The sequence below is a fragment of the Pisolithus orientalis genome, assembly GCF_024613125.1.
Source record: "Pisolithus orientalis strain OTSU chromosome Unknown F5J12scaffold_80, whole genome shotgun sequence".
Taxonomy (NCBI): domain Eukaryota; kingdom Fungi; phylum Basidiomycota; class Agaricomycetes; order Boletales; family Pisolithaceae; genus Pisolithus; species Pisolithus orientalis.
The window spans coordinates 1-18,985 of record NW_026260861.1 but is presented as its reverse complement, the minus strand read 5'-3'; the positions used below and the strand labels follow the sequence as shown (position 1 = coordinate 18,985).

The following is an 18,985-nucleotide window of genomic DNA, read 5'->3' as shown; positions in this document are numbered from 1 at the left end:
CATTTCATTCATTTTGCTGTGGAAAATCATTCCTTTCATTTAATTTATTGTCTTACTGATGACATGGTCACCAATACCCTTACCAAACCTCTACCTAGCATCAAGGTGAAACACTTCACATCTGCACTCAGACTTCATTCTGATTGAGGGGGAGTGTCAAGAATGTGATCAGGAATTACGGTAGCATCCCAAAGTTTTGCCCAGAGGGCTTGGAGTTTCTCCCTGACCCTCAGAATTAAATTCCGATGTCAACACACTTACTAATTACTGTACTATAAATTTTCTGCACCATTGTTTTCCACCTCAGTGACTACTTCATACACTGAGGTGAGTATAGCTAGATTCCCACTCATTTACTTGGTACTGACATAGTGTAGAAACTCATACCTTCATTGCAGAGAGCTTGCAGCTCAACCAGGGACAGCAAGTAGATGGTGCCTAATGGCAGGGTTGTTCCTTCTTCAAGCTCTATTTTCAGGTTGTACTCCCAGTGTGGTGGGAGTGCCAAGGCCTTGGCCTTGCTAAATACATCAGCAAAGTCATGATACTCCTCTGGGACCTTGGGTAAGGCCAGAGGAGGGGAGGCCAAGGCCAATCAGGCTTGAGCTGAGTCCAAGGGATGGAGCTGAAGTTGGAACTGGATAGACCCTTCAAGTTTGCAGGTGCACATGAAGGCAGCTGCATTGATTAGGGAGACAAGAGGGGCCTTCAGGGGGGTGCAAACTGGGGAGTCAGAGACTGGTACAGATGGCATGAGGCCAGGCTGGTCACTAGGACTGGAGTCAGGGAGGCTGGTGGAGACCAGGCTTACAGGGGGTGTTGATTGGGTTGGCATTCCTTGTGCAGGAGTCTGGAATGTTAGACTGCTCAGTACCCAATCAATTGACAGATTGTAGTGGGTGAGCCAGTCATGTCCAAGGACTATCTTACACTCAGAATCCAACAGGGCTAAGAACAGGGTTACCAGGGTGACATTGCTGGATGTGAAGCAGATATTGACATCTACTACTTGGGTTATGGCAATGGTGGACCTTCCATTGAAAAGCTGGAGTCAGATTATCATCACCAGGACTGTTATTATCATCATTGCCAGGGTCATCCTTGGGGATGGGAGCAGTGGGACAACATGGGGTAGGAGTATTGGATGTTCAGGCTGAAAAACCCCTGAAAGGACTAATGGGGTCTGGAGAGTGCCTAGTGGTGCCCAAGGCAGCTAGTGCTGTCTTGTGGTGAGTTCCACTGGCTGAGGTGGAGTTGGGGTTGGTGGCAGAGTGGCCATGGGGAGGTTGGAAATGAGTCTTTGTTGCCATGATGTTTTAGACCCACACAAGTAGTGAGTCTGAAATACTGTCAAGTTTGTGATGTCTGGGTTGAGGCCAGACCAGAGACCAAAGTGGGCACAAGGCCAAGGGGTTGAGACCAGGAGGAAAGACAAAGATACAAAGGGGTGGACTGATTGGACTTAGCAACTGAGGATGCAGCACTATTCCCTTGCATGGGTCTCAGTCCAAGTCCAAGGCTGAGATGGGGTTATCAGAGTGAACTTAGTTGATTTCAGACTGGAGAGTACAAGTCAAGTAACTATGGGTTTATATACCAGAGACAGACTATAGTATGGAGACTGGTAATGCTGGTCTCACAAGGATTGCTAAGACAATTGGTAAGGAGAGTATTAGTAAGGTATGACTAAGGTAACAGAGACTGGGACAGGGCAGACTGGGGACAAGACTGGGCAGAGTTCAACTGAAGTGACATGCACTGCAAAGCAGTGTTCACTGTGCTAGGACATCTGGGGATAAGGGATTGGTGAGGCTGAGGCCAGACTGAATGAGTGCAAGACCAAGTCCAGCTGGGGTCAAGACACAACTATGACAACCACATAGATAGTGAAGCTGGTCTTGTATGTCTCTGAAAAATTCATTAGATGAGTGCCCATGACTTCTGAGGTGTTTTAATATACCATGAGTATGCAAAATTGGGGGGATGGCCCCCAGTAACCTCCAAAGCTATGATGAAACATGCTACTGGCCTCAAGAAAGGAGGTGGAATGTCCCACAGTAGCCTCCAAAGCTATCAAGGGGCATCCCACTGTCCTGGGCATGGGGCCCCATGCCAATCAGATCATATAGCATCCTATGCCAGTGGAGCACTCAAATGTTCATCCCCCACAATAGCATCATTTTGATACTATGCATGTATGTATGTACCTCAACTGTGCTTTGAAAATGAAAGTAGTGATCTTAGTAAGGAGTGACTGTTGTCACAAACACAAGAACTTACAGTACTATTGGGGGGATTCTGAATCCATTAACCTTTAGTAATTGACAGGTTCACCTTCATTCACATTGTACAATTCTACAGATGGCATCACACAAACACACTCATTGCCTGGTAGTCTTCAAATATCACCTAATATGTATAGTAAGTGTTTTTTGGGAGGGTAATGTTTTCGTCCATCCCCCCAGTTTGATGGGTATGCTCATTGTCTGGATGATGATCATAACAGCAATGTGTTTGTGAATGAAGGCTGGCATTCCAATGTGGGTGCAAGTTGCACATTTGCAGTTGAGGACCCCTGACACCTAAGGCAGCCATGGGACAGCCCAAAATATATTACCAAAGCACTGGGATTATGGGACATCTCAGGTCCTGCACACTGCAAATAGCCCTGGGACATGGCCAGATGTCCCTGGGATGACCTGGTCTGAGTGGCTTTTAGCTTGGATGATTTGTAGAAAAACTTCAGCCTAATGCTTATGAAAATTGGTTACCTGAAGTGCATGCAATGTCCTGCTGATGGCAATGTCCACCAATTCTCACATAGTTCAGTCACCAATGGTCCTGAAGGTGGGTCATCTGACATGTACATTTTGGCCTAATAGAGGGACTCAAAATAAACTGCACATCAATGTCATGTTGGGAATTACAAGTACACTATGCTTCCAATCTCTATCCTCCCCCCATCCCCTCTGCTCCTCTCTTTGGCATATCCTTATACCACTCTGGCACCTCGTGTGCCTTCGGAACAGCTCGCCGTCTCATCTCTTTCACCTCTCTCTGCAGCGCTTCCTCGACCTGTTTCTGAGCTTCCTCTCTCGCCCGCGCCATCTCCTCTTGTTTTTCACGAATCAGGGCGTCAAATTTCGCACGTTCAGTAGCGCGCAGGGTGGTTGTGAATGTGAAGGGATGTGGCACGGTGGTGGTTGTCGATGACATTGATGTCGTGGATGAAGCCGTAGAGGTCGCAGTGTTGGTAGAGATCATCGTCATTGTCGCAGGTTTCGGGGGAACGCTACTCGACGGTGCAGGACGGCGCAACCGCGATTCTCCGTGATCCGACTCGAATAACATCTGTTTCTTGAGTCCGTCATCCCCTCTCTTCTTACTCTTGTCCTTTTCACCGTCAATACCGCCGTTCAGACCAGGCCCGCAAACGCACGGGTCGGTCACGACTCTGCGCACCCGTGCATCGACGCGGAACGTGAATGGTACGGGCTTGGTCAGGTGCCCTCCCGCCGCAGCTAGTCTTGCGCCACCCGTCCTCGTCTCTGTCCCGGAATTTGTCTTGGAATCGGTTGCATCCGTGGTCCACATGTCGACCCAAGGTTCCTTTTCGCGCTCCTTGGGAAGCACGGACGGTCCAGGCCTCGAAGGTAGTGGTACCTCTATGACCGGCTTCGTGTGTCTCCGACCAAGTGAAGCAGATACAGATCTCGACGATGGGCGCACCCCAATTCTTCCACCGGCAGCACTAGTTCCACTTCTCCTGCTACTGAACCCAGAACCGCTCGGCGCGATGGGACGCTCACTTTTTGCGATCCCAAGCCGTCTATGCGCTTCGCGCAATTGGGTGAGATGAGGGGCTCCGATTGTCTTACCTCCACCTGCTCCAGCCTTCGCCGTCGTTGTCATCTTTAAGCTTGACGTCGCGGTGCTTGAGATACATGCAGTAGCAGATCTAGGAACGTACTTTGTGCGCTTTGCAGGGAGAGTTTTCGCCGAGGTAGACTCTGATACTCTGACTTTCTTCTGCGGGTGAACCTTTTTGCTCCTTTTAGTTTCGTGCTCGGCCATGCATGTAGGCCCGTCTTCACCACCAGTACCACCCTTCTCGGCACTCAACTGGACATCCATGCGCAAATTCGTCTGTCCATCCTCGCCGTCTTCTTCCCTATTCCCCTCGTTTGCAGCCTCCTGATTCCCATCGGTACTCCGCTTCGTACCACGCCGCATAGGTGAAAATACGGTTTGGACGCGCTCTTGTTCGAGGGACCGTGTTGGTATTGAGTCCGAGTTCACATCTGTGCTATTAGGTGACTTGGAAGTGGTTGATTCCGAGTCTGAATCTGCGATGGACATCGTGATGTCAGCCACTTCAAGTTCCTCCTGTTCGTCATCCTCCATGTTGTCGGACGGGCCTTTAGGAAGCTGTTGCGGTGGGAAAGACGGCGAAGATGTATCGGGATAAGGTTGAGTGGGTATATGCGTAGGTGCCGGTATGGGAGGGACATCTGCCCCGTGTAGTCCTGCCGTAGCCAGGTTGGTGGCTTCTGGAGTTGGAGTATTGACTCTATGTACGGGTAGGTTCTCATCGACAGGTCCTGCCGTAGGAAGGCTGACAACTTCGGGAGCTGGGGCGTTCCTTCTTTGTGTCGACGGGGGTTCATCGGAAGTAGTGGGGAAAGCGATTTTTAGGGAAGCAAAAGACAAAGCACGAATATGCAACATACCTGGGGAGCCGCGCACGACTTCCGTCACCACTCTGGCTCTCATAATCCTTGTCTGCAATGCGTGGAATCTGGGACTGAGTCTGGCGCGTCGAAGGTGGTTTGGTTGATTGGATCTGAGCATCGAGTTTAGAGTGCACTGGGTGCGTATATGCGCAGGGAACGTCGGTGGCCTCGATGGCGGACCGCCCGCTCTTGTTAGCACGTACACGTCGTAGTATGTCGTGCGAGAGCACGTTCTCAGTGTTGCGGTCAGGTTGATGTTCTGCAAACTGGCGCGTCGTCTTATGAACCGCACGCGTATTCTTCGATGGCGAGTTCGTGGAGATTGTGGATGGGGGTCGTAGGAGGGACGACCTGTTGGTCTTGGCCTTGAATATGCCACGGGTGCTGGGCTGTAGAGTAGCCGGTCAGTGTACGATCGCGTCGTAGAAGGGATCCCCACCCGTGGACTGGGTTGCTCTGATGCAAAGCTGGCGACGAGACCCTGCTCGTAGTCGCGCCGGAGCAGGTCAAAGTCGGAGTCGTCTGCGAGCAAGTTGTCCTCGGAGGACGCTCTGGAGAGATCTGGGATCTGCGACAGCGTCAGGTCGGTCAGCATCGGCGGGGAGTGCGTGCCCGTCCTCGGAGTGGTCATGAGGGAGACGCGGTGCTTGCCCTAAACTACGCCCCTCACCGCTTCTTCCGCGGGGTTGAGTGTGTTTGTCTGTCCTCCACCCACCCCCCGTTCGCAGCTGAGGCATTCGCTTGCCTTCTCTGATATTACTCGATGATGTCCTCTCAGATCGCTTGTAAGCTGTCTCTCCCTCCTGCCAGTCCCTGCATTGATGGTTCATCCCCCTGCCAGTCCGCGCCCAAAAGCGTCTCGGCCTCGTCCACGGCTCTCCCGCCTACTCCCCCGTCCACGGATTCTCGGATCCAGGCGTGCCAGCTCGCACCTGCCAGTACAGCAACGACGGCAGACTCTTCGCATACGCCCTCCCATCTTCGTACGTCCTGCTCGCGTCATCACCCGCCCACCCACTCATACGTCCACAGCGTCAGGATCTTCCAGGCCGAAAACGCTATCCTCTTGCAGGAGCTGAACATTCCCAATGTCGTCGAACTCAACTTCTCGCCTCGTGGCACTTACCTCTCTACCTGGGAACGTCCTGGTATGTCCTCGTGTCGTGCACGTGCTTTTTCCTCCTGCTGATCATCTCGCAGTGAAGCTCGAAGACGGCGCCCAACACAAAAACCTTCGTGTCTTCTCCGTCAGCACAGGCGAAGAGCTCATCGCCTTCTCACAAAAATCTCAGGAAAACTGGGACATTCAGTACACCGTATTCGAGTCACACGCAGTCCGCCTCGTTGCTCAGGAAATACAGGTGTTCAGACCTGCTGAATGGAGCAAGGGCATCATCGATAAGCTCAGGGTCGAAAACGCTGCCATGTTGTCCGTCAGTCCCGGCCTCAACCCCTCTATCGCCGTATTCGTCGCAGAGAAAAAGGTCCGTTGACATCTCTTCCCCTCTCGCTATTACACACTCCCTTCTTCTGTAGGGCGCACCCGCCAGCGTCAAAATATATGGCCTCCTCGCACTCAGCCCAACACCCACCAGCTCCAAAACCTTCTTCAAAGCAGATCGCACCCAAATCAAATGGAACGATCTAGGCACCCAAGCGCTGATCATCACTCAAACGGAAGTCGACAATTCCAACATGAGCTATTACGGAGAGACTTCGCTCTACCTTCTCAGTGCCGCCGGTAACTTTGATTGTCGGGTCACGCTGGACAAGGACGGCCCCATTCATGACGTCGCATGGAGTCCAAACAGCAAAGAGTTTGGTGTGGTATACGGATGTGCGTTTCTTCATTTCTCCCTCGCCTCACCTCACTAACCCGTACGTCCAGACATGCCCGCCAAAGCCATGCTCTTCGACTCCCGCGTCCGCACACTCTACGACTTCGGCAGTTCCCCCATCAACACCATCTCCTTCAACCCCCAGGGCCGTCTCATTCTACTCGCTGGATTCGGCAACCTCGCCGGAAAAACCGACATCATCGACCGTCGTTCCCTCACCAAAATCTGCACCATCGACGCTCCGAATACATCCTACTGCTCATGGTCTCCCTGCGGTCGATTCCTTCTCACAGCCGTCTTATCCCCCCGGTTACGCGTCGACAATGGAATCAAGGTCTGGCACTGTTCAGGTCCACTCGTACATGTCCAACCCATCGACGAACTGTACCAAGCCGGATGGAGACCGACACCCGTAGATCAGGTTCCGGCGTTCCCCCAAACCATTCCACAAGCGCCGCCACCGTCCGAGAGCGTGTCGAACGTAGGGACCAATGGGAAACCGGCGAGTGCGAAACCGGCCGGTGCATATAGACCTCCTGGAGCCCGCGGACTGGCGACACCGGCAATATTCAAGAGAGAGGACGAGGGCGGGACACCGGTGCGTGGGGGTACCGGCAATGGGAATGGCACAAATGGGACACCAACGAGAGGGTATGGTCGGGGTGCTGGCACACCCCAGGGAGCAAACGGAGTGAATGGGGGAAGGAGACATGTCCCGGGCGCGCCTCCGAGGACGCCGTCTACCGGCGACAATGGTGCCCCCTCTGGCGGTGCTGGTCCTGGCGCGGGTTCGAATACTGCCGGAGGTGCCGCAGAAACTGCCGGAGAAAAGAAACGCAAGAAAAAGGACGCAAAGAAGGGGAAAACTACTGCTAGTGGTGGCGGTGGGGACGTCTCATCCGGTGCTGCTACGCCCACCGGCGGCGGGGACACAACAATATCTGCCAGACTTTCGATCGACGTTGCGAACGGCTTGAATGGGGCGGCGCCCTGTCCGACTGCCCAGCTGACTACCCCCAAAGAGAATGCAGATTCGATGGATATGGCGTCGAAGAAAATAAGAAATCTGAATAAGAAGGTGCGTTTACCAATCTCCCTCACTAGTTCTTTCCTTCTCAACTTCGGAACATAGCTCAAAGCCATCGACGAACTCAAAGAAAAGGCTAAGCGGGGAGACCATCTCGAAGCGACGCAGTTGAAAAAGATCGAGGGGGAGGCGGATATCAGAAAGGAACTTGCTGCGCTCATGCTCCTTACTGGCGGCGGTGGGGGTGCTGCTGCTTGATCGCACTTACACATTCCTTCATCATTCACCTCTATTCCTCATTCGGGCTCGTTTCGTTGTACGGTCATGTCATCTGTCGCTACCGGATGCGATAATGACAACGAGTGCATAGGCAAACTACCCACATCTCTGATTTACATGACTTTTTTTGGGTTGGATGGTATGTACGTAGATGGTGTACAGTGAAATGAGGTTGGGGGCGACAGAAACGATACTCCGAACACACAATTCCATCGTCATCTACACTTCCCGACAACAGTGGTGAGTTCGAGAATGGAAAGTTTACAGGACACATCCCAGCTTGTTCCTGCCTACCTTGAAGTTTTTGTCCACGGAACAACAGTAGGACTTGGCGAGTCCTCCTGCCACCCCAAGTTTGATCAGCACCACAACCCCTCGGCCTTCGAGGCTCTCCAACACGACCATGACGATGTAATCATGAAACGAGAAACATAGATTCGGGGCTAGTGTTGACTGCCATTATGTTCCGGTGCGTCTATCACTTGTGTCGTTCGAAATCTGGGGTAGCATGCATAATTTCACCCCATCTACGTCTCGCGGTTCCCATAATCTCAGTATGTACCCTCGCCGTGTGCTTGTTCGAAGTTCCATCACGGATCCGTCAGAGAAGATCTTCCTTGAAGAAGCACTGCGCTGCGCTTACGCTGCTCCTCTCACGAGTCACAAGGACGTGCAGCAATGCTCCGGCTATTCTTGGCTGCGAGGTCGATGCGAGGTATGTTATTGCTACTTAATCATGCGAGTCCCTATTTCTCGGAAAGACGCATCCTCAGGAGTAACCACTTTTCCGTGCTTGTGCTGCAGCCCTGCGACTACGCCGGGTAGGACCCGTCAGCGGGGAGGGGGCCTACCGACGGATTTTTAGATATGTATCACGACACTACTTGCACGCCATGGAACGAGCAACGGCTTTTGATTGTACTGACCAAGCGGAACCAGGGGTCACAGCGTGTTGGAATGCATATTGTATATTCTATTCCAGCAAATCCCCGGGACACGTACTCCTTGTACGCATATCCTTCGGACATAGCCAGCAGAGTTTTAAATGTGGCTCTGTGGTGACTTCCCCAACATCGACATCAATGGTATGAGGCTTTCCGGCAGTTTATAGCGGATGTCTTCAACCTCCGTTATGACTTCCTCCGTTCATTTGTATCTCTCAGTCCGTTGCATATCACATATCAATCAAGCTCCCTTGAATCTTAACTCGAACATGAGATCAGCAATTCAGTCTACGGATGCCGGAAAAAAATACACTTTCACTACGAAAAGAGTCATTACTGAGGATGAAGAAGTATATGCAACTCGAAACCCTTGCTTATATCTTACTCCTAGCCGAGTCATAACAGTGACAACACCACAAGTACCTGGTTTTGACCATCCCCGGAGAATCATAGACACTGGATGTGCCTCGGGTATCCTGTTCATGAAGAGATGAGTCCCAAGATCCCACAGCCACATGAATACGTACCATCAATGAATCCATGTTCAGAGTGGCCTTCAGTGGAATTCCTTTCAGCTTCAATTTACAATGACTATGCAGTTGTTCATACAGGGAACCCGGCCAAAAACCGCCAGCATCTGGGCTGTCTGTCGTTTTAAATTCACTGAATGTAACTTGTAGTAGATGCCTGTGATTGGACTCTCGTGCGACGAGCCACCGCACAAATTCACGAGGGACTGTCCCAGTTGTAAGACCTCTAAAAGTCAAACGCTTAAGGTCTTGCCAGAGGCCCGCAGGAGCACTGTCTTTGACAAAGAATACATCCATCACATTGGCAGGCAGCTCCGCACGGCGTACCCCGGGGCACGCGGCGCATACTGCCTGCGCGCCTAGTGCCGTGATATTGGTCGAATCAGAAAGGCAAAGACGCTGAACAGTTGCGAACTTCTTGGGGAAATCTCGGAAGGCATGTGCCCAGGGACACCCACACCTGCGCATGGTTTGTGTACTGATCTTGGATTCTGAACATGCTAGAGAAAGAAGACCGGGAGTAACCAAAGCTCCCAACGCTGGCCATGGGTCAGAGAGAGTGAGTGTTAGAGACGTAAGGACAGGTAAGCAAATGCTCTCGGCATCCGGCCATTCGTCGCTAGTTCCAGAAAGGCCAAGCTCGGACAATTGCTGGATTGGGAGCAACGAGCTCAACAGCAGTGACCCCGACATTCCTTTCTCGTCGTCCAGGTATAAATAGACAGATCGGAGACTGGTAACATTTGGAATTCGGTCAATAAAGCTTCCTTTTAAGAGTTTCATCTGCTCGAGAGCAGGAGCATAATGGAAAGTAAGAAAGAGCGGACAGCTGGAGAACTGTGTTCCCGAGATCTCAACACGTTTCAGGGCAGGGAACATCATGTACCGGATGTTTTCAAAGAGAAGGGTCGCATTATTCTCTCGAATAACAAGACTGCGCCATCGATATCCGCAAGTGACAGTAGCACCTAGGAGTTGTTTGAGTCATGAAGATTGGTTCATAGAGTTCCACTTGGTTATGATGATATCTAGAGGGCACTCTCCACTTCTTTTGACGTGTGCTATGACGAGGGGAGCAGACCATGAAGGACCAATCACGATGGTAGTCCAGAGTTTGGGGCAGTTAAGGATAGAATCTCTCCAGCAACGCGATACGCTAGCCAGCTCCCTCTTAGTGCAATGATGCGCGTCCGACACGGGGTGGGTGTTACAGATCGTACGATGAATGATATCCGAGAGCACTGAGAGTGGAAGACGGGTAATTGGTGCTGGGAGTCTGCGCTTGACGAAACCGTTAATCCTGTCCATCTGCGCCTGGGCAGCAGAATGGACACTGCGGAGCTCTTCCAGTAACTCCCGCTCGCGGTTCTGCAGCCGCATCAGTTCAGCTCGCGCTGCAACAAGATCGCTCGTAGAGACGGAGACGTCGAGGCTGTATAACAAGTGTACTTCTCAGCACCCCACGCTGGGCTATTCCGTGCTAGAAAAATCACCTGCAATTTGTCTTTACCATGATGGCCGATGAGTATCTGAATACAATGGTCGCCTGATGTACCATCTATTGCGTAATACTGGAGCATGTTTTGTGCAGACTCAAGAGGTGTGCATTCGGAGAATTCCGAACACCAACCCCACTTCAGGCATCCTACCAACTGGTGTCTGGGGTCTTGTTTTTATTCCCTTTTGGGCGAAATCGAGGCTACCGCAGCGATTTCACTCGACTTCGTCCTAGCACATTCAATTTAGCATTTATCTGCTCTGCGCCTCGGTAAAGGGACCAAATATACTATATACTCTATCATTCTATACACTTAGTTTCTTTTCAATTGCAGTTATTATTGAGATTTGAGGAATTCAATGATCTGTATGATATGTCCAAATAGGGATTCGAAGTTTCAACCCAGTTGACACTGGAGTTTCAGTTGTTGCTGTTACCATTACTGATTTGACCCATTTATGTGATGGCCCAGCAGCTGTCTCTCCACTTCCAGTGTTCTTGGGCTGAGTTATGGTTCAGTGCCCTTGTTCTTCATGTTGTGGTCAGCTTGTACTCACCTTCCTACCCACTCTGAGCAACTGGCTGCATTTCTGCTTGGCCTGTCTACATTGCTCACATGACTCCCCAGGAAGACCTTCACACTTGGCATTGACCTTCACACACTCCCTGCATGGCAGGTTGGCTTCAGGTGCCAGAGCACCAGTTTTTGACAGGTCAGGGTTGGGCAGGCAGTTGCCTTCATCATTCTCCAGCTCAGCAACTTTGTCTGTGGCCTGTGGAGTTTTTCTGAATGTCAGCCATCATGCTTGGAGTTTCCTGGAGGGTAGGACATACCTTTTCCTTGCCCTTCCCCTTGCCTGTGCTATCTGTCCATTGCCTCACTGGTCATCCAGTCCCCCTTGAAGACTCCCCTGCTTCAGTGTTGCTGGGCACACAGCCTCGACCTTCACCTATCACCATTGCTGCCTGTCTGTGTGTGCACTGTCACACACTAAAGGTGTTTGGTGAGGTGGACATGGATACAACTGATGAATGGCAATGAAGACCATAGCCCTCATGCAAAGAAGGACAGCCAGGAATGTCGGCAGTCATCCCTCACACAAGAACAAGTCATCAGTGCCAGAGAAAAAGAAAGGGAGTGAGTTAAGCACTGGCTAAAATTCTTAAGCGCCCATGTACAGCATTCCAGTTTTCAACATATCTCTGCCATTTCTGCAGATACCAAGACCATTCCCACACTCACCTGTAGTGCTCAGCCACATGATCTTACCTTCCAAAATGGAAAGGATTTGTGCACTCCACATGTTTCTACAGCACTCCCTCCAAAAGACACTCATTTCACTAAATTCTTCTGATATGGCTGCCTCTACATCAATCATTTCACTTGTCCCCTTTGCTAGGGACCATGACTACATATATCTACCAGGAGCTCCTACCAGCTTCCATCCTGAAGCATCCTGGTACATCCCACCCTCATCTGTGCCCTCTCAGCCCATCCAGCTTGGACAGCATGTTCTTTTGTCAGTATGACCTCTAGGAGGATGTTCTTTGGTTGCCTCAGGTCTGTCATTCACTTGGAAAGGTCTTATGTGGTCATTTCAGTCTCTCCAGTCCAAGAAGCATATGGATCCTCCCTCCCTGCTCCCTGCAATGTCTTCATACCAGTCTCATCTGTCATTCTTCCAAGATTGTGACAGCTACAGTATAATCTACTGTTCTCCACTCTCCCTGATCACATCCATGATGAGTATGATGCACATCTTGCCTCCTTGTTGCAAGATACAGCAGAAGACACTCCCCCTTCATCCTCTCTTCCAACAGAGCCTCATTCATGAAGTTTTTATTTGCTTCACTGAGAGGATGGTTTGGGGGGGAAAGTTGCAATCCCCTATGCTCCTGTCACCCCACAGACCCCCAAAGCTTGACCCCTGTTGACATCTGACTCACCCTGTCCACTTTTGGATGTACTATATCAGCATCAGATCAGTGCTGCCTCTCTGTCATCCCACCTTGGCCTAGAAGCAATCTCTTTGAGATGTGACATGCACAGCCTCCCCCTAATGTGATTCCAGTGTGCTTTCCCAGTTCCTGACATTACTTGACTCATACTTTGATGTTCTGACTGTCTTTGACTCACCTATTGCCAATACTTACCAATCTTTTGACTTTGCTTACAGATTCTTTGCTTTTTGGCTTGCTAATCCTTACCAATGCTTACCAATGCTTTCCAAGATGATTACCCATTGCTTACATTCCTTACTCATCAGTTACCAATCACTTACCAAGTGTTTGCACCCTGTACTGTATATAAATCACTGTACTTAGATAGCAAAAAAAAAGACATCAGAGAGCCCCTCTTGCTTGAATTTTATCATCACTCAGTAATTCATTCAGCAGCTTTGATAGTTGAGACTTTATTAAGGGTCTAACTATTGTCTACTTTGCTTATCCTTGTCTATCATCAATATACTTCACTCCAAGCCCTCCCTGAGCTCAGTGCAGCTTAGGACATCAAATTAAGTTGTCATCCATCCTTCTGTAGGCTGACAGCAGTCTACCCTATCACATTCTCTCACATTCCTGCTTCTTCTTCGTCAGGAGCACCCCCAACCCTCAGCACTCATCTTTGAGTGCTGTAGCTTGCAAAAACCCTCCCAAAGAACAGGTCCTACCATCTAGGTACTGTATAGGCACACCACCACTCACTCTTTTTGTCTTTTGTGTTGGTTTTGGTTGGTTTTCACCACTGAACCACACTTTGACTCACAGCACATAGAAGGTTCTCTTGTCAACCTCTCTGCCTTGAGCTGCACCCTCAACTCTACCCTCTCCTGGTAGTCTTTGAAGATGCCATTGATGTGGATCTGTCTTTGCTCCACTGGGTGCTAGAGGTCAGTGATGACGATGGCACCTGGGACTAAAAGGTTTTGGCACATCACAGATTTCTTGGTGGAGTTGCACATGCACTTGTCATGAACCTTTGGTACAGTAATTCCATTGTCATCAATGTATTTCCACCATGAGTAAATGCTGGCCTGCAGAACTCTGACAACACATGACATGCTGTGGTGGAAGGTTTACTCACCCAAGTCTTGTCCCAGTCCTCCACCTATGCATAGATCATCTCCAATCTCTCCTCTGGCTGTGGCACCACCTCAATCAGGTCCCAGATGTGCCCTAGAGCTGCAATGAGTGCTGTGGTCACCTGGTCCCTCATGCTGAACATGGGACACATGTCATTGACAAAGTAAGCTTGCATAGTAGTTGGCAAGGGTAGTGAGTATCTGAGAATGAGGTGGTGGAGTAGCAAGGGTGAATCTGATGATGAGATGGTTCCTGGGCAAGTTTTTTTAATTCTGCAGGGTTGCTGCTGATACATTATCCAGGTGCAGAGTTTTTGCTCAAACAAGGCATGTGGCCGAACACAAGCCTTCTTCATTTACATCACCTTCTGCATCTCTGCCACCCTTCTGTTGCAACTTGATGACCTCTGACTGAGGATGGTCAGCATTTGAAGACCCTGGGAGGTGTAGGGAGCAGTATACTCCCTGAGGCCGAAACAGGGATGCTAACACCAAAATCCTGCCATTACCAACCATGCCTGTTGTCTTTGGAATTATTACATCTGCCTCATGTGCCACCTTACCCATTAAACCTTCAGAGCTCCCCTGTCCATCAATAACACACACCAGTCATTGTCCTGGAATTCCATGTCAACATCAGCCTGACATATGTCTATCTGGAATTCTGCAGTTGTGTTGCTTCAACCTTTGCCTCACCATGTAGCCAGGAAACCACATAGATCATCAGTAAAAACTCCAGTTACCCCTCTCATTCCTTTCCCATGCACCTTTCTCCACAATGCAAGAACCCCTTTTGCATCTATGGCCTGTACCCTTCATGTTCCACTCCACAATACAGTGTACACTTGTCCTGTCAGAAGATATTCATCTTTCCTGTTGGTCATTCTCAGTTACTACTTTACAGTTTGTTTTCACATGTTGCTGTATGGCCTTGACATCTGACATGTTGTCCCCTTTGTTTTTCGGAATTTTGCTTTACCTGCCCCACAATTCTCCAATCAGTACCTTACTATCCATGTACTATATAATTCCACCTCAGCAACAAAAAAGAATCATCATTTTTAGGACTCACAATCTGTGTCATATGTGGGTCTAAAGAGTTCAGAGAGTTGTGCATCTACTGTGTCTTCTGCATATCCGTGTCCTTGCATCTACTGTGTCTTGTTTCCCCTCCCATGCACTTAATTCATCTTGGAGTTACTTTGTCAGGTCGAGATCATCACCTGGAATTTCAAAAGCAAGTCTATTCCTACCTCCAACTCCACAGAATTAAATTCTGTGCCCTACATTTGACTCTTTGACCAACTCTACCATTGCACTCTACATCTCCTTCCTACTCAGCACCCCTTGGGTTGAGCCTAGGGATTTCCCCTACAGCTTTCCCCTATTCACACACTACCCAGAGGTAGTGTCCCACACTGCAATATGTGGAGTGGCCTTCAAATAGTCCATGTAGTGTGGATTGGTCACCATATAACCTAGTCCATCTATCAACCACACTTGATCTTCAGATTTCCACTCATGCATGTGTTCTGCTTTAAAGTTTCTGTCCATTACTACTGTGTGGGTGAACCACCAGCTGAAGAAGGTCAGCATATGAGGATTGCATTATTTGAGCCACTTACTGGTCCAAATTCTCATTGGTATCAACATTTATTCCAGGCTGGGGGCATGCTGCACAAAATAATGCTAGTCTGCCTTTCTCTGCTGACCTGGTTGTTCTGTGGAATCCATTCCATTTAAGTAGCTTGAGGTATCACCATTTCTGCACAACCCATAGAAGCTCATGGTATCTATCCTGATTGACCCTTCAGACATTCCAACACTTGGAACCAAAATACCAAATATTACTGGAATGAGGTGTGGAAACACACTGGATTTGATCCAATTCAACTTGCTGTAATAGTTCATGCCAGATGTTCCACATTCCAGGTTGTCCCTCAGGAAGTCATCCAGAACCATGAATGTGAACGTAGTGCTTGGCTTCTTGAATGTTGAGGGAAATAGCTTGGCTCTGAGTAACTGTATGTATTGGGTTGCTGCAGTCTCACATTCACACCAATTCACTACAATGAAATGAACACCTGTGACATCCATGATGGTAAAATATCTTGACCCCACTGGAGGACAGAGGTGCTTTGGGTTTTCTTTGATATCTTCCACATCTTCCCACTCTTGATCATCCATGGGCAGAGGTTCACCTGCTGCTTGCTGGGCTTGTGCAATCACATGGGGACAGGGTGCTCTGCCATGTCCCAGGTGCAACTGAATGCCAGTCTGTGGGTCTTGATGTGAATGTAATTCTGGGCAACCAACTGATCTCTCACCACGTGGAGGGTGGATTCCTCATAGAAGTCCCCTGTCCACTGTTGGATCCTGTGGAAAGGCATGCTCTCATGATTCTTCCAGCAACATTCTGTGCAGAATAGGGGCTGATGCAAGCAATCCAGACATCTGTATACCCTGTTGTTGCCACACCAGGTGCAGTTCCTTGGCTCTGGGGAGGCTTCCACTCCAGGAGTATCTTCAAGAACTCCCCCTTCCATGGAACCCATTTGTGGATGTAATTGTTCTGTGTCTGACACACCATGTGAAGTCTGCTTTCAGGTTGGTGAACTGCTGCATACCTTTTTCCATGGTAGCATCAGTTGCTGGACCAGTGGGCTCATGCTTTCATGTCCATCAAAGGCTGAATCTGCCCATGCATCAAAGTACTTGTGGGAGTGAGACCTTGAATGCTTGGATGGTGAGGATTGGGGAGAATGGACAGGGGTTGTTGGATCTGGCTGTTTGATCATGGCTTCTGCCAATTGCAATCTATATCTACCTCCAGTTCTCTGAGTCTTGACTTCCAGCTTCTTCACCCAATGGCCTGGGGTAGGACCAATCATTCTCATACCCTTTTGAGTGCTTCCCTTGGCCATCTGGAGGTTGCTGATTTCACAGTATGAGGTCAGTTGTTAGAAATGCTACTGCTAGTGCAAGTCACTTTATCATTTAGCCCTATCAACATTGGTACCTTAACACATGTCAGGGCATAATTACAAATGCAACTATGCTGACCTTGCACAATGCATGGCACTGCCTTTTTATTACTGCTCAATCCCTGCCTGCACATTCCCTTCCTGCTGCAACATTACCTGGGTGCTTTGCCTGGATTATGATGGTGAATTTGGATGCTATATTAGCTGATGAAGGTGAAATGAGATGTTTGGTATCAATAGAAGTATGGATATGATTGGGCAAGCCAACTGACAGCCTGGATGCAAACTGGGAACTAATCTGCCTTTGGGCAGGATACTGTCAAAGAGATCAGCCTGATTGGATATTTCAGTTGCTTCACAGAGGTCCAAATGAATTCCTTGGCATGACTGCACTAGTACTGAAATGCATTGAGACCAAACAAGGGTGCAAAAAAACTTAGTAGCCAACCATCTATTATACACCATTCTACATCATACCACATCATACTCCATGGAGTCCCAGTATGAATCAGACACCTGGGACCAGACAGAAAGAGATGATGCTGATGGTGAGCAAGATCTAGACCCATCAGATGTGGGGGAAAGGGAGGAAGAAACATTTGAAGTGGAAGAGTTGGAGATCCTTGGGTGCTGACACCAGGAATGGAGGCAAGCAGGGAAGAAGAAGAAGCCTGCAGTTCTGCTATCCATATGGGAGGAGATGCAGTGATTGGACAGGAACAAGGAGTTGAGAGGGAGCAAAGTCCAGACCAAGTGCAAGGTATGCTCTAAAAGTTCTGATTTGGATGCTCACAATTCAAAGCACCCTTGTAGCTAATACAAGATTGGTTGAAAAAGCCCCTCCATTCAAAGAAGCCTCACATTACCCTTAGATCCAGTTACAAATACTCTGTGTGTGCAGTGGTCTGTGAATTGTACCAAGTGCAAATACAGGAGAAGCTTGCAGAAATGAAAGGAGAAGAAGGTGATACCCATGGAAGCAAGCAGATCCAACAGTATCAGAATGCATTGACAGCTTTTATTCAGGACAACCTGATGGAGGAACAATTGGCTGCCACTGAAGATATAGTGGAAAGGTGGAATGGGTGGGAAGGCCCCACACCAGAGACAAAAGCAAGGTTTGATTGTATGAGGTCAACTTTCCAGTCTTCAATTTATCCTGGTTCCCAGGAATGCAGCCAAGTATGGGTACAAGTATGTCCAAAACTTTGTGATGGAGATGTGGAGGTATTGCAGAATGCACATAGTGTGTATGGCTGGGTGGAAAAATGAGGAGGGAACTATACAGGAATGCACATGAGTCCACCACATGCTCCTCTAGGCCTAGGTAAGACTCATGCAATGACAGTATGGACTTCAATAATGAAATCACAGATGGAATCCCCTTCAACAATGTCCACACACCAGAAGGAAGCTGGCAAGAGTACCTTGGGGAAACATTTGAGGAACTAGGAACACTGCTAGAGCATGATGGTGAGTCAAGTCCCAAACATGCTTGGAAAAAGACAGCAGCCAAAGCAATGAGGATGGGCAAGGTTGACTCTGTGAAATTGGTGAAAAATGCCAATGGAGAGATTTGGATAGGAGAAATCACAGGCCTTAGCCAGGACCAACTACAAAAAATGGTTCATGGATTTGTGACTGCTCACTACTGAGTGCTATCAGGATTAGCATGCAGAAATCCCTCATCAGCAGTACCATTCAAGAATTTTGGTCATCATCAAGTGGAAATGATAGCAGCCTGCCATCTTCTGGAAGGATTTACCTTTGACCATGACCCAAGTCACATGTGGACAACAACAGCTACCCAGCTGCTGTCCTTTTGGCACAAGCAACAGGAATCCCATCCAAATGATGTGTTTGGATTTCAGAAATGGATTGATCAATCTGGTGAGCTGCAGCCACTGGTGCATAGAACTTTGGTACCCCTCCAGGTTGTGAGGCAGTGGAAATACCAAAAGACACCTGTCCCCAAATGCAAAAAGAATCCTGGAAGGAAAAATGGCAAGGGCAAGGGTAAAGTGCAGGAAGTGGGAGTGGTGGATGATAGTGCAGATGATAGTGCAGAC

At 49.2% G+C, this 18,985-nt stretch overlaps 3 protein-coding genes across 3 annotated transcripts; 1 reads left to right on the top strand and 2 right to left on the bottom strand.

The window, feature by feature from the left end:
* Window positions 1-2,863: 2,863 nt before the first annotated feature.
* On the bottom strand, window positions 2,864-5,383 carry F5J12DRAFT_866491 (uncharacterized protein). Its single transcript, XM_051747046.1, has 3 exons — window positions 5,173-5,383; window positions 4,731-5,122; window positions 2,864-4,645 (listed from the first exon to the last, which is right to left on the bottom strand). Exons 1-3 carry the CDS (start codon window positions 5,362-5,364, stop codon window positions 2,950-2,952), a joined length of 2,280 nt encoding a protein of 759 aa, XP_051594694.1. The 5' UTR covers window positions 5,365-5,383; the 3' UTR covers window positions 2,864-2,949.
* Window positions 5,384-5,443: 60 nt separating this feature from the next.
* F5J12DRAFT_866487 (eukaryotic translation initiation factor eIF2A-domain-containing protein) lies at window positions 5,444-8,058 on the top strand. Its single transcript, XM_051747045.1, has 7 exons — window positions 5,444-5,518; window positions 5,575-5,716; window positions 5,766-5,881; window positions 5,934-6,217; window positions 6,270-6,570; window positions 6,622-7,649; window positions 7,704-8,058. Exons 1-7 carry the CDS (start codon window positions 5,497-5,499, stop codon window positions 7,854-7,856), a joined length of 2,046 nt encoding a protein of 681 aa, XP_051594693.1. The 5' UTR covers window positions 5,444-5,496; the 3' UTR covers window positions 7,857-8,058.
* Window positions 8,059-9,195: 1,137 nt separating this feature from the next.
* F5J12DRAFT_972216 (uncharacterized protein) lies at window positions 9,196-10,954 on the bottom strand (the record flags this gene model as incomplete). The annotated part of the gene is made up of 4 exons (XM_051750108.1): window positions 10,845-10,954; window positions 10,398-10,783; window positions 9,349-10,319; window positions 9,196-9,297 (listed from the first exon to the last, which is right to left on the bottom strand). Exons 1-4 carry the CDS (start codon window positions 10,907-10,909, stop codon window positions 9,196-9,198), a joined length of 1,524 nt encoding a protein of 507 aa, XP_051594692.1. The 5' UTR covers window positions 10,910-10,954.
* Between the last annotated feature and the right edge of the window lie 8,031 nt (window positions 10,955-18,985).

Excerpts from the sequence above, each read along its gene's own strand:
- F5J12DRAFT_866491 (XM_051747046.1), bottom strand. The coding sequence starts at position 5,364 with ATGACCACTCCGAGGACGGGCACGCACTCCCCGCCGATGCTGACCGAC. Across the intron at positions 5,123-5,172 it reads CAGAGCAACCCAGTCCACGG|CCCAGCACCCGTGGCATATT; the intron begins GTGGGGATCCCT and ends GCTACTCTACAG. Across the intron at positions 4,646-4,730 it reads AGTCGTGCGCGGCTCCCCAG|AAGGAACGCCCCAGCTCCCG; the intron begins GTATGTTGCATA and ends GTCGACACAAAG.
- F5J12DRAFT_866487 (XM_051747045.1), top strand. The coding sequence starts at position 5,497 with ATGATGTCCTCTCAGATCGCTT. Across the intron at positions 5,519-5,574 it reads GATGTCCTCTCAGATCGCTT|TCCGCGCCCAAAAGCGTCTC; the intron begins GTAAGCTGTCTC and ends TCCCCCTGCCAG. Across the intron at positions 6,571-6,621 it reads GTTTGGTGTGGTATACGGAT|ACATGCCCGCCAAAGCCATG; the intron begins GTGCGTTTCTTC and ends CCGTACGTCCAG.